The sequence below is a fragment of the Ascidia mentula genome, chromosome 2 (assembly GCF_947561715.1).
Source record: "Ascidia mentula chromosome 2, kaAscMent1.1, whole genome shotgun sequence".
Lineage (NCBI taxonomy): Eukaryota > Metazoa > Chordata > Ascidiacea > Phlebobranchia > Ascidiidae > Ascidia > Ascidia mentula.
In genome coordinates, this window is record NC_138567.1 from 7,024,776 (window position 1) to 7,037,872 (window position 13,097).

The 13,097-nt window shown below is 40.1% G+C and overlaps 2 protein-coding genes across 2 annotated transcripts; both read right to left on the reverse strand.

Moving 5' to 3' along the window:
• Positions 1-115: 115 nt before the first annotated feature.
• On the reverse strand, positions 116-5,769 carry LOC145889729 (3-galactosyl-N-acetylglucosaminide 4-alpha-L-fucosyltransferase FUT3-like). Its single transcript, XM_082980742.1, has 6 exons — positions 4,718-5,769; positions 4,249-4,411; positions 4,064-4,177; positions 2,311-2,517; positions 1,456-1,684; positions 116-1,238 (listed from the first exon to the last, which is right to left on the reverse strand). The coding sequence occupies exons 2-6, from the start codon at positions 4,368-4,370 to the stop codon at positions 666-668; spliced, it is 1,245 nt and encodes a 414-aa protein (XP_082836868.1). The 5' UTR covers positions 4,371-4,411; positions 4,718-5,769; the 3' UTR covers positions 116-665.
• A 1,804-nt stretch (positions 5,770-7,573) lies between these two features.
• LOC145889160 (3-galactosyl-N-acetylglucosaminide 4-alpha-L-fucosyltransferase FUT3-like) lies at positions 7,574-11,771 on the reverse strand. Its single transcript, XM_082980045.1, has 7 exons — positions 11,527-11,771; positions 11,036-11,113; positions 10,573-10,662; positions 9,635-9,715; positions 9,230-9,436; positions 8,577-8,805; positions 7,574-8,479 (listed from the first exon to the last, which is right to left on the reverse strand). The coding sequence occupies exons 1-7, from the start codon at positions 11,700-11,702 to the stop codon at positions 7,910-7,912; spliced, it is 1,431 nt and encodes a 476-aa protein (XP_082836171.1). The 5' UTR covers positions 11,703-11,771; the 3' UTR covers positions 7,574-7,909.
• Positions 11,772-13,097: the final 1,326 nt, after the last annotated feature.

Sequence of the window (13,097 nt, forward strand, 5' to 3'; positions counted from 1 at the left end):
TGTCTACTTTCTAAATCGCACTTAAACATAAAGTATTAACTATTAAAAGATGAAACTCAAAAGCCCAAAAGCCCAAAAGCGTGCATTTAAATTACATTCAACTGCAGTATTAACTGTGTTCTTAAGGGGCACCAATTTATGCCAAATTTTGGCGGGTCAGACCTATAACGGGCAAGATTTGGAAAAATAACAAGAAATGCATGAACACAGCCGCCCAGAAAACGTTTTTTTCATGTAATTGTAAATTGCAGCTATTAGCAACATCACGTTGTGATTTCAACATGTTAAGTGCATGCAGCTACATAGGCACATGGCGTTAGAGATCCAGCGGAATTAATTAACTTTATTATGCACAGAAAATAAGTTTTTCTTTGCGTGCGTGCGTGCGTGCGCTGTTTTATAATTTAGGGCAAATATCGACATCCAACAAAAACTAAGAATTTAGCAGCAACACAGCAGTACCAGTGCACATAAAGTATATTGATTGTAGAAAAGAAACACTGAAATTTAAATTTTGTTCTTAAGCGATGGCCTTAAAATTTAGCTTTGCATAGATTTCGGTAAAGGCAAAACGGTCGATAAGAATGGATCTCACAGCCACATGGTATAATGTACATAGATACGTGCATGAATATTTTGGTAAATATTCACATCTTGACTCAGTTTCACTGTAAACACTCTGCTGGCGTCTCATTGCCTATGAGCCAGTTACTAACATCGGAAATGACTTTTCTAGCGAATGGCCTCTGTAACTTGTAGCAAAGTTGTTCCTCGCGAATCAGTTCGTGTTTACCGATTATTTCCTTCATCTTCTGGTCTGGGTTAACACGCCATTCGAAGTAGTGCCGATATTCAGTTTGATTTGCTTCCACCCGAAGTAAGTATTTCGCGAGTGCACCCGGCGAATCAAAGTCATCTGCGTGAATGTACGAACCCGCGGGAACAAGTTTGGCCACGTCGGCCCTCGATGGACCCCAAATCACTGGTACACGACCCGCCATAATAGCGTTGGTCCACAATTTCTCGGTCATGTAATCCTCGCAATGTACGGCGTTCTCGAAGGCCAGGTAAAACCGATAGGATTGGCGCTGTTCGCTCGGCATGTTATCGTATTCTTTCTTGTTATTAAAACATCGACCAAAGCGATGAACCGGAAGGCCGGCCCTGATCAATTCTTCAACGTACTGTAGTCTTTGTGAAGCTCCAGGAGTCGCCCCGCAGTTGCTCACAACCCACAGCTATAACGACATTGACATGGTTGACGTTTTTGACATACGTTTACAACACATAAAGTATAGGAAATAGAGATGTTGCAACAATACAAGATTCAAGCATATCTAAAATCCAAAATGACACATGTTTTTGTACGTTTCAACCTTTTCTAGACAGAAATCCGAAAAGGTATTGTAAGGAAACGTAATTATGATAACTCTGCGGTATAATTATTATACATACAGCTGTGTTAGACTTCTTGGCGATCAACTCGTTTAAGTCTTTCTCGTTGTCGAAAAATATGTTACGCGCTCCCACGAAATACGACGAAAACACTTCGGAGCTGTAACGATAGGACATGGTCCAGTTTATGAAGCCACCGTCGAACTTGGACATTGTCATGCGGTGTTCACCCCGTCGTATGTAGCTCGGACTCTCCATGGTGTTGAAGATGAACACTTGGTTGGGATGCCTGCGAGGTAGGAGAAAGGTGATTCGACGAATAGTAAAAATGACCACGAAAATAAATATTGTTTGTGTTAACGTCAGTATGTCCGTGTTTTCACAGGAATGTAAGAAAAGAATGTATTGGAAATGATCCCACTGCGAGTGTCGATACATTTTTTATTGATGCAAATCTGTATCTCAGACCGTGCGACGAAAGGACGTATGCAGAATTTTTTGTGGGGGTGGCGATTGCCATCCAAAACTTATTGTGACGCAATAATAACGAATTTGTTCTCCAGAGGAGCAAATAGGTATGCATGCGCCAGAGGCAAACCATAGGGTAAAAAATCTTAAACGCCCTTTTCCATTCGAGGAAGCCAATGGTTCGTATAAACATACTCAAGCCTTAATGGTCGTTTGCTACATGGGAAGTTAATAAAGGCAAAGCGAACTTGCTCTTTATTAAAAACCCCTCCTACTCCATCTGAGGGAGTTTGCTTGGTTGTGGTACTAGAAATAAACACAGTCTCCGTGATGATACAATAACTACCAGCGTTGTCAGCACAATTAAAGGTTGACTGGTCGTTAAGTATCATAATAATACAATTTATACATCTTATCGGTCGTACCCAGTGTAAACTTTAGGCATACCTGTAATGTTGCCAAGGAACTTTTTCCTGGTCGAGTCCCGAGTAGTGAAATACAACCGCACTGGCTTCGGGGAGTTTCGATCGATCGTATGTGATGGTGCAGTTTCCTACCTTTGTTCCATCACTTACTCCCTCGCTACCCACTCCCCATGGATGTCGCCACATCAGGATCCAGTGGTGGCTTTTGTTTAGACTGACCGTTTGGCCGCTGCGAATGTTGTCATAAGGTCAGAGCTATTCTAGCATACCTGCGAGCATAGCAATCTGGCAAACTGTAGTTTTTGCCTGACCATTTTTATTGTAAAGCTGTTAATTTAGATGTCATCCGAGATTGGGCATAGGAATTACACAAAAAACATCCTATCTTATTTTGTGACAATTTTGACGCTACTAAACTGTTGCGTGCTAGTTTGGAATACGCCATACTAAAGATTTAATTGTGTTTAGGTGGGTTTTCTAGGTCGTTTTAACACGTAGCTGTGACTTAAGTGCCACTGTGTGTAACGAAACTCCGTTCTGAAACATTATACCTTCCTTATTTAAGTGTAGCATATTTGGATGGGGCAAGTAACAACAAACAACTGAAGCCAATATGAAATCAAGCTTCGAATTAACCAAACCACAGTGGATGCAACAGATGATGCTTTGAAACTGGTGGTTGTCAAACATTTTCGCGGCAGCAAAACCTTTGAAGGCTTGCGCTACGGCAAAAATAAATTGCTTTTATCAAGTCAATGGTCGCCGGTGAATGGCTGTTGCTAACAAAGGAAAACCGTCAGAAGGATAATATCGCTCATGGCAGCATTGAAGCGTGTCGACACCAGTACGACACATGTGACGCGGAAATCAGCTGCGGTATACGTTCTAGTCAACAAGGAGTGTAATACATTATCGTGGAAGCACAACTCAAACGTTAATGCGTGCCTTATATGTTTACCCCTGGTCGAACAGTAACGTTACAAGCACCGTGTAAATTTTTGAGTTGATGTCGCCTGAGAGAGACAGCATCTCACACAAAACATGTTGGTAAAGAATGGATAAATTGAACATACGTGGACTTAAACTAGCATACAGTGAAGGACGGCACTCACGAAATACAATTAGGAGAATATTTTAGAAGATTTAGGTGCAAAAAAACTAATTTTTAAAGATGTTGTTAAAATAAGCACCCTTGCCATTCTCAAACCAATCGCAAAAGGTATCCGTGCCCTGTGCTGTGAATGTGTGGTGTAAAACATTGCTTCGACAGTTGGGTGACATCTAGCTTTACCACATGAGATCTGGCAGCTCTAACCGCATACCATAAGCAAATGGAGGCGCTTGACGGATATGTAATGTTACCGCGAACGATCCCGAATTCATGTGGTCCCCATACGTGGCCAGAATATGAAAAGCAATTTTACTCAGTCGCAAACTGGTAGACCGGGTAACTACTGTATTTAGTGAGTAGTTTTATCGTTTGGCAATATTGTTTTTAGTAGTATTCCGTTGTGCGGTACCTCACAAGTTGGACCCTGTTGGTCGCAGTCTATTGGGATGCAGCATCCACAAAAGAGACAAACACATTTTTTTGTGATGAATGCGGCAGTAACTCGTAAGCCACTTCAACCCAAGGGATCGATCCACAAACATAAGGGATCGCTCCAACGCAATTAACGGCCCTCTTCACTATTTATTTGTTTGGGAGCACCTTATATTTATAAGCACTCTTAACAAGTGGGTGGATGCTATGTCCTGCTCTGTGTCGCACTTACTTTGGAGATATTCCTAATTTATCCACAGAGCTTTCCGGATGATCCAATGTATGGGGCAAGCCTTCGATATTTGGTGGCGTTACATTATCATCAACCGTTTCTGGGAAGAATTGCCTGAAAAATCATCATTTCTGAGACACGATACGCGTTGGCGATCGACATAACGCAGTATAGAGTTAACATACTTTGCTCGACCAAACGTATTGAAGCGTTCCCAATCAAATAAATTTTCAAAAGCCAACACGATCAGAAGCGTTGTCAGAACGGCACCAACAAGGCCGCTGTAAACCAGTTTATTTTGTTGCATTTTGCTTAAAATGCTGACGATACTGTTTTGTATACGCAATCCTGTCAGGAAAAAATTAAAAGATGTGTAAATGTTATTAGTAATGCTTATTTTAAATTTCTAAATGAATGTGTTTTAACTATTTTGCGTTGGTTTAACTCTTTCACACACATGCACTCCACATCACAAAACGTTTCAAATTATGTGCTTAGCAGCACCGTAGTGTACATCAGTTGAAAAACACGGTTTATCGATCTACTGCGCGTAATATTTAGCCAGCAGCGGGAGGCTACCTGTTAACTATTTCAAAACGAAACCTGACACTGTGAGCCACGTAATTCAATCTAATAAACAAAAGGGCAACAAACCTTTCAAAGGCTGATTGGAACTGTACCTCCCAGTAGAGTAGCAGACTCACATTATGGCAACTTACAATTCTTGTCAACTAATTTCGGAATAATTCAATCAAATAAAATTTAATTTTGCTCAACAAGAACATGAACGCGTATGAAAGACACATGTACCAATCAAACCATAAAGGTTATCGAGTCAATCGACTATGCATTCTATCCCTACGGCCACAAAGATTTCCTTCTTTTGAAGGCTGTACGCAGAACGGGCTTAAGACAATGTTGAGTCTCAGAAAATCTTCCCTTTGTGCTGTTTTTACTAGCACTGGGGGATATTGCCTGACAAAACAGATTTTAGTTTTGACAAAGCCGACTGGTTTCAACCTTGGAAATGCACGTTTCCATCAATGTAGATTATGCATACATTTTTGTTCGCAACCAATAGCACACTATATTGTAATATACACAATCTTCAACCTTTAGTCATGAAAGGAGACTTGACACTTCATACATCTGCCCCTTTCCGACAACCTTGCTCATATGACTGCTGCTAGCCATCACCAAAAACATGTCACATAATATTCATGCCACCTGCGCTATTTGCTCACTCATAAAGCAGGCAGATTATCAACATCGCTGCAAATAACTGTGTACTTCCTTAAATATGTACAAACTAACAAACAGCAGTTAAAATTAAAAGCATTGCAGACTTTTGTAACTAAGCAACATTGTTGTTGACCATCACCAGCATTGCTAGTACTTCAGCTATATAGTCTTGACGTTTGAAGAACAAACTACGTTATCCCCACAACGACAAGTCATCGTACATCACGGCGCACCCTAAACCCAGGCTATATCATTTCAACCTACTGGCGCGTCTGAAAAAAAATTCTGGCCCGTCTGTCGATTATCTATGTAGCGCTTGCGCAATTTAACTTGCGTTGACCGAGAATGTAATTGAAATACCGGTGGACGTAGATTTGGAATTCCGCTACCGCTCTGTAGGCCATTCCGTTACCCTTTCGGTCAAGCTTTCTTGTACAACAACACTTGTTTCATTTGTGGGGGCAGTAACTGCGCCAAAGCCTAGGATTTCGGTCTTACCGAAAATAATTTAAAACGCACACGGTTAATTACAATGCGTCGACTGGTATTCGTTAGTATCTTTTTTGATCTCTCGCCACAAGCCCGGGTACTTTAAAACCTTGCGTGCTAACCGTCATCACCACCCTATAAAAAAAAACATCCTGCTTTCAACAGCACACAAAATGAGTATAACGGTGGGTGCGCCTAACAGATTCTAAAAGCGTATCGGGTGTTTGACAAAGACATGTATACGCTGGAATGATCCCCAATTGACTTGCTCCGCGTTTGTGATCAAAGTGAAGAAAGGCGTAACTGTCAATCAGCGTAAAAATGTATGATGTTTTGGAGTAAATTTGGGATACGGTGGTCGTTGCTGTGTAGTTTTGAGGTCAAACTTCGCAACCAGCTCTCATACAGAACTTTTAAATAAACCCAATAATTTGAATCACAATCATATTGAGCCTTTTTTGTGTTGATAAAATACCCTGCAGCATCAGTATTGTATTGGATTTCCACCACAGTTTAGACCAACTTCTTAACTTTTCTTACTGCACCGAGATTCGAATGCATGTCTTCCTGGGCAAGAATCGTGATCGGGTTTTCCACTTGGAATGGAGAATTGTTTACATCAAAGTATAATTGAGCTCGCAATTAAAACGATGTCCATGACCCCAGGGGGGACCGGGGATACCTTCAACACGGGGATACTTCGGACCAGGTATTTTACGTCACAATTAGGTATTGTAACGACACTTATACAAAAGCTTTATGTCTCCATCAAACGTTAACAGGAACTTTGGAATTAAATCATGTCTGCTAAAAAAAATATAATCGAAAACGTCAATTTATCAGTGAAACCAAGTTTTTCAATTTGTATGTGTAAGGCTATATATCTGTCACAGTTAATCAAAATGCAGTAATTTTTGGTTGATTGCATATTCAAATATGTATTCTTGGATAGGCCAATGATGATTTTGTGTAACCTTGAAAAATACGGCCATATTTTAATAATTTCTATGTCGTCACGTGGTCGGGGATACTTCGGACATCATGGCAAGAAATCGCGACAAGACAACACTTTTTGAGTTTTATGAAAAATTATCAGGTCATAGAAGAGAATAAACAGAAGCTGGATAAAATTATCGAATTTTGGCAGTAAGAAACATCCCCAAAGATAAAAAATCGTTTGTTGACCCAAACATCTTTGATATCCATGCTGCCGTTAAAAGTACACGAGTTACCCAAAGCATGAACGTGTGGAAGGGTCGAAACGATAAGTGGCCACAACCCGATTCCTGAAAGCTTGAATGATATTTAATGCGCTAATGCCCCAATGCTGATATTGCGCCAAGTTTGATTTCAGATATTTGTTAAATAAACAAAAAAAACGTCTGTTTAAAACTTGCTGTCCGAGATATCCCCAGTCACGTCCGATGTTACCCCGGTACCGGGGTGACTTCGGACATTTAAGACCTGTTTAAAAAATGGGCTGAATGAGCATTTTTAGTGAGCTAAAACGAACGAAAAACCTTCTGTTTTTTGAGGAATGCTTACAACAAAATAAAATTTAAGAATGTAGTTCATAATTTAAAAAAATATGAGCAATTTTCCCCAAACCGTCCGAGCGATCCCCGGTCTCCCCTATGGGTGCTGCGAGTCGGGTGATTATCGAGCGATTAAAGCAAAAAAGTGTCACAAAAAAGTGTCAGTTTGCGATCAACTATCATCATCACCATTAGTCAGTTTATACCACGCAGAGGTTCCTACATCGTATCTCGTTTTAGTTGTTGAGCAACCACAAAAGTTTACTTGAATGCTCCAGACCAATTTTTTTTCCAAAACAAACTGCGTGTTCTTTCATGTGTTGTACTGATAAAGAAACGAATTCGTATCTCACGAAAACTGTCAACACTATATGTATGTTGTGTAGCTATCCCTATAAGCGTTTTTGAAGTGCGTCGTTGTATAACATTTGTTATGAACAAGTGCTCAAAGAATAAATTAAAGTTGGGAACCACTGGAATGAATTTATCAATGACAAACAATGTGTTTCGAGCTCACTACCACGACTGAAAGGGAGCCATATCGTGGAGCACAATCTGAGGCTTCTTATGGTTGAGTAATTCACTGCAGACATTCCGTAGTCTCGTTGTCCACAATCCATTGACTTATACTGGGTATGACTTTTCTAGCAAATGGCCTCTGTAACTTGTAGCAAAGTTGTTCCTCGCGAATCAGTTCGTGTTTACCAATAATTTCCTTCGTCTTCTGGTCTGGGTTAACACGCCATTTGAAGTAGTGCCGATATTCAGTTTGGTTTGCTTCCACCCGAAGCAAGTATTTCGCGAGTGCACCCGGCGAATCAAAGTCATCTGCGTGAATGTACGAACCCGCGGGAACAAGTTTGGCCACGTCGGCCCTCGATGGACCCCAAATCACTGGTACACGACCCGACATAATAGAGTTATTCCACAATTTCTCGGTCATGTAATCCTCGCAATGCACGGCGTTCTCGAAGGCCAGGTAAAACCGATAGGATTGGCGCTGTTCGCTCGGCATGTCAGCAAACTCTTGCTTGTTATTAAAACAATGACCATAGCGATGAACCGGAAGGCCGGCCCTGATCAATTCTTCAACATACTGTAATCGCTGTGAAGCTCCAGGTGTAACTTCGCAGTTGCTCACAACCCATAACTGCAACGAACAGCAAACATAGAACATCCGCCAAACTCGAAAGTAAATTCTATCGAGTGATTATGTGTATAATAACTCGCAGAATATGAATACGTACGGCCGTGTTGTGTTTTTTCGCGAGGACTTCATTCAGCTCCTGGACATCTTCAAAGAATACGTTGCGGGCCCATTCAAAATAAGACAGAAAAACGTCGGATTTGTGACGATACGACATGGTCCAGTTTATGAAACCTCTGTCGAAATGGGGAAAACTCATTCGTCTCTCTCCCCTTCGAATGTAGCTTGGAGCCTCCACGGTGCGGAAGATGAAGACTTGGTTTGGATGTCTTGAAGAACAGAAGAGTTTGGTGTACTTAAAAATGACATCCACTTCAAGACTTCCAACAAAACATAAATTACTTTCAATAAATTCAAAGCTCTTCTGGTAAAAATAATTGATTTGGACGACTGAAACTTTGACGCGTCAGCAACAAATTAAATTGCTTTAGTTGGTTCTTATATGCCAGGTTGCGATTGCCAGGTTAAGATACAAACAATAAACGATGATTGAATCAATTACTTTATACCACGCAGAGGTTCCCAAATGGTGCTTGATTAAATCGAATATTGTTTTTTCTTGTAGAAAAATATTTCAAAACTATCTGATAAAAGGGTGTGCGGGTGTGTTGGTTATAAAGCAATGGCCAGCAGAAGATATAGACGAACATAGGCGAGACGACTTCTTGGTCGTTCCCACTTAGTAGCTTATACCTGTAATGATACCAAGGCATTGTTTCGTTATCAAGAGCCGTAAAGTCAAATATGACTGCACTTGCTTCAGCCAGTTTCGTGCGATTGTAGGTAATGGTACAGTTGCCTACTTTTGTTCCGTCCTGCGGCCCCCAGTCGGGTAATCCCCAAGGGTGGCGCCACATCACGATCCAATGGTGGACTTTGTTTAAAACTACCATTTTGTCGCTGCGAAAAAAAATATTCTTGATAATTTTGTACGTATTTTGGCACGATGTTGCCATTCTCCACAAGCTACTTACATGCGCATAACTGATGCCAACTATGTTTCGTAATTGCTGGTATTTGTGAGGCGTGCATATCGAGTACACCTATCTTACACTTGCGAAAACCTGTTGATACAGAAATATAGATACCTTCACAAACCTTTGTGGTGTAGTAAGCGGATATTCCTTCAAGTGTTTTGCCTCCATTATTCCATCTCTGATAATTTCATTTATTACATTCCTGTAGATTAAGAATATACGACATGGGCTGAGCACTTGGTTGTGCAAAAAATTGAATCAAAATGAGTTTACCCAAAATGCCAATGGTTGATTCAAAATAAAAGATAATACACTGGCGTTGATCGTTTATTACTCCCTTTCGAGTTCCCGGAATATATTGTCAATTCAATTTAATGAATCTGTTTCACTTTTGGGTCATCAATGCATTCTTAGTTATAGTGCTAGGTGGGTTTCCTCCTATATGTGGATATAACATGTTTTTGGTGACTATAAAAGGTGCGATTGATTCTTCCGGTGCGTACAATGATCCTTTCTTGTCGAAAGCCTTGGCCTTGCGCAACACAAAATTACTGTATATGGACTGGGATGGATTTATGAAGCAAGCTTCGCATTCTTAAAAATGTGAAATAATTTATGTTTGAAATCGTGGCCAAAATTTTTAACTCAGGAAGGATCATAACGTATCATTGTTTACGGATTCGATTCGTCCTTTTTCGGTTTTCGCTACGTATCGAGACAATCGGCCTTTTCGACCGAAGACGCAACAACACAGTGGATCTGCTTGTTGTGTTTTACAGCGCCTTAAAACTATAGGCGACCCAAAGTAGACGCATTGGCGCGTGAGGTTTTGGTTCACGTCTCGCAGGATAGCTTACGTGTAGCTGCTTCTGAACGAGCATTGGGACACGAATTTCTGTAATTTCAAAGCAAATGCTTGAAGCACAATTAATTACCCTATGTGTTTATTTGCCACATGGGACGCTTAAATTACACCAACATCTCAAAACTTTACACCCCATTGGTCCCGTTATTGTAAAATCACAAATGTTTTCAGACAAAACTGTTTATTTCACAAACTTTTGTTGTGATACGGATGCGTTTTTCACTTCAACCCACGAGTTGTTTGTTGTCAATGATTGGTTTCCATTTGTTTCGTAAATGACATCCCTGTAGACAAAAAAGACAGAAGGCAATGATTTCCAAAGGTAAATCAGTTAAGAAATGAGCTAGGAAAACATGCTGCTAACTCCTCGCATTAGTGACTACGTTTTAAACTCATGTTGAAAAATTTGTGTCTATTTTTACCACAACAGAAGGACACATGTAACCATATATCGTGGGGGCCTAAAAAAATTAATTTTAAATTAACATTGAGGAATAGAATGTTTGTTTCAGCTATGAAACCGCGCGTTTATCATCGTGTGCGCCCTTCAAAATTAAATGGCGGAAGAAAAGATAGTTGAGACGCACAATTTGGAACTACTGAAATAAAGTAATGCTAAGGACTGTACAAATTTTTGTCGACTGTAAGGTTTACAACCTTTCTAGTGTTGCAGATGCAGTTAATACGTCTTCTGCTACTTCTGTTTTATCTTCGAACTTTTCGTAAATAACGTTTCTGACAGAAAAAACAAACAAGTAAGAAAAAAGCAAACAAGTAAGAAAAAAGCAAACAAGTAAGGCTGAGACTGTGGAAGTTCGGTTGTGATGTGACATTCGTTTATTGACAACTTTAAAGGCTAAAGTAACATTTTCTGTTTTTAAGTAACTGTCTTGTGTTGTACACAACTACAGTACCAAGTACGTTCACATTTTAACAAAGCGGCTTTTTTATAATTTTTTATATTTTTTTAATTAAAAAAAAGCCGTTAAACGTTGTTTGGACTTTTCTTATGCAGTGGTCGTCTTCTTGCGCAAGGATATATTTCGTTTAAAAAAAGCACATCAGTAGGTGCCAACAAAACCAGTTTGTTTTTGGTCTGAAGCCCAAATATGGGTGAATATTTATGTAAAGAGGATAATGAAACTTACCTTGCAACACCAAATCGAGCTGGAATCTTCCAATCCGCTGCTGCCGCGTAATAGAACACGATCAACACCCCAGTAATGAAAATGGCAGCAAAAACACTGTGTAGCAATGTTTTGTGTTTCACGTCCCATAAGCTGCGTAAGATGTACATGCGTGGAGCTTGCGTAACGGTTGGCATGAAAATCGACTGCCAACACCCTGTAGTCAGCCAAATATACAAATGTAAGTCGACTGACTGCACACTGATTAAACACCTATAGCAGAGAAATTGTCATAAATGTCATAAATGGAGACTTGACACTTCATACATCTGCCCCTTTCCGACAACCTTGCTCATATGACTGCTGCTAGCCATCACCAAAAACATGTCACATAATATTCATGCCACCTGCGCTATTTGCTCACTGATAAAGCATACAGATTATCAATATCGCTGCAAATAAATGTGTACTTCCTTAAATATGTGCATACTAACAAGCAGCAGTTAAAGTTAAAAGCATTGCAGACCTTTGTAACTAAGCAACATTGTCGTTGACCATCACCAGCATTGCTAGTACTTCAGCTATATAGTCTTGACGTTTGAACAACAAACTACGTTATCCCCACAACGACAAGTCATCGTACATCACGGCGCACCCTAAACCCAGGCTATATCATTTCAACCTACTGGCACGTCTGAAAAAAAAAATTTCTGGCCGTCTGTCGATTAGCTATGTAGCGCTTGCGCAATTTAACTTGCGCTGGCCGAGAAAGTAATTGAAATACCGGTGGACGTAGATGTGGAATTCCGCTACCGTTCTGTAGGCTTTTCCTTTAAGCTGTCAAGCTTTCTTGTACAGCAACACTTGTTTTATTTGTGGGAGCAGTAACTGCGCCAAGGCCTAGGATTTTGCAAAAATAATATTGACAAAGAAGGTAAAGAAAATAGTGTGACGTATTAAATATATGACGAGTCGAAAATTATTTAAAAAGCACATGGTTTATTACAATCCGTCGACTGGTTTTTGATAGTATCTTTTTTGATCTCTCGCCACAAGCCCGGGTACTTTAAAACCTTGCGTGCTAACCGTCATCACAACCCTATAAAAAAGAACATCCTGCTTTCAACAACACAAAATGAGTATAACGGTGGGTGCGCCTAACAGATTCTAAAAGCGTATCGGGTGTTTGACAAAGAAGTGTATACGCTGGAATGATCCCCAATTGACTTGCTCCGCGTTTGTGATCAAAGTGAAGAAAGGCTTAAAAAACGTGATACCCGGAACCAGTGTTTTTTGTCAGCAAAATCTGCTAAAAAACTGTCAATCAGCGTAAAAATGTATGATGTTTTGGAGTAAATTTGGGATGCGGTGGTCGTTGCTGTGTAGTTTTGAGGTCAAACTTCGCAACCAGCTCTCATACAGAAATTTTAAATAAACCCAATAATTTCAATCACAATAATACTGAGCCTTTTTGTATTGATAAAATACCCTGCAGCATCAGTATTGTATTGGATTTCCACCACAGTTTAGACCAACTTCTTAACTATTCTTACTGCACCGAGATTCGAATGCATGTCTTCCTGGGCAAGAAT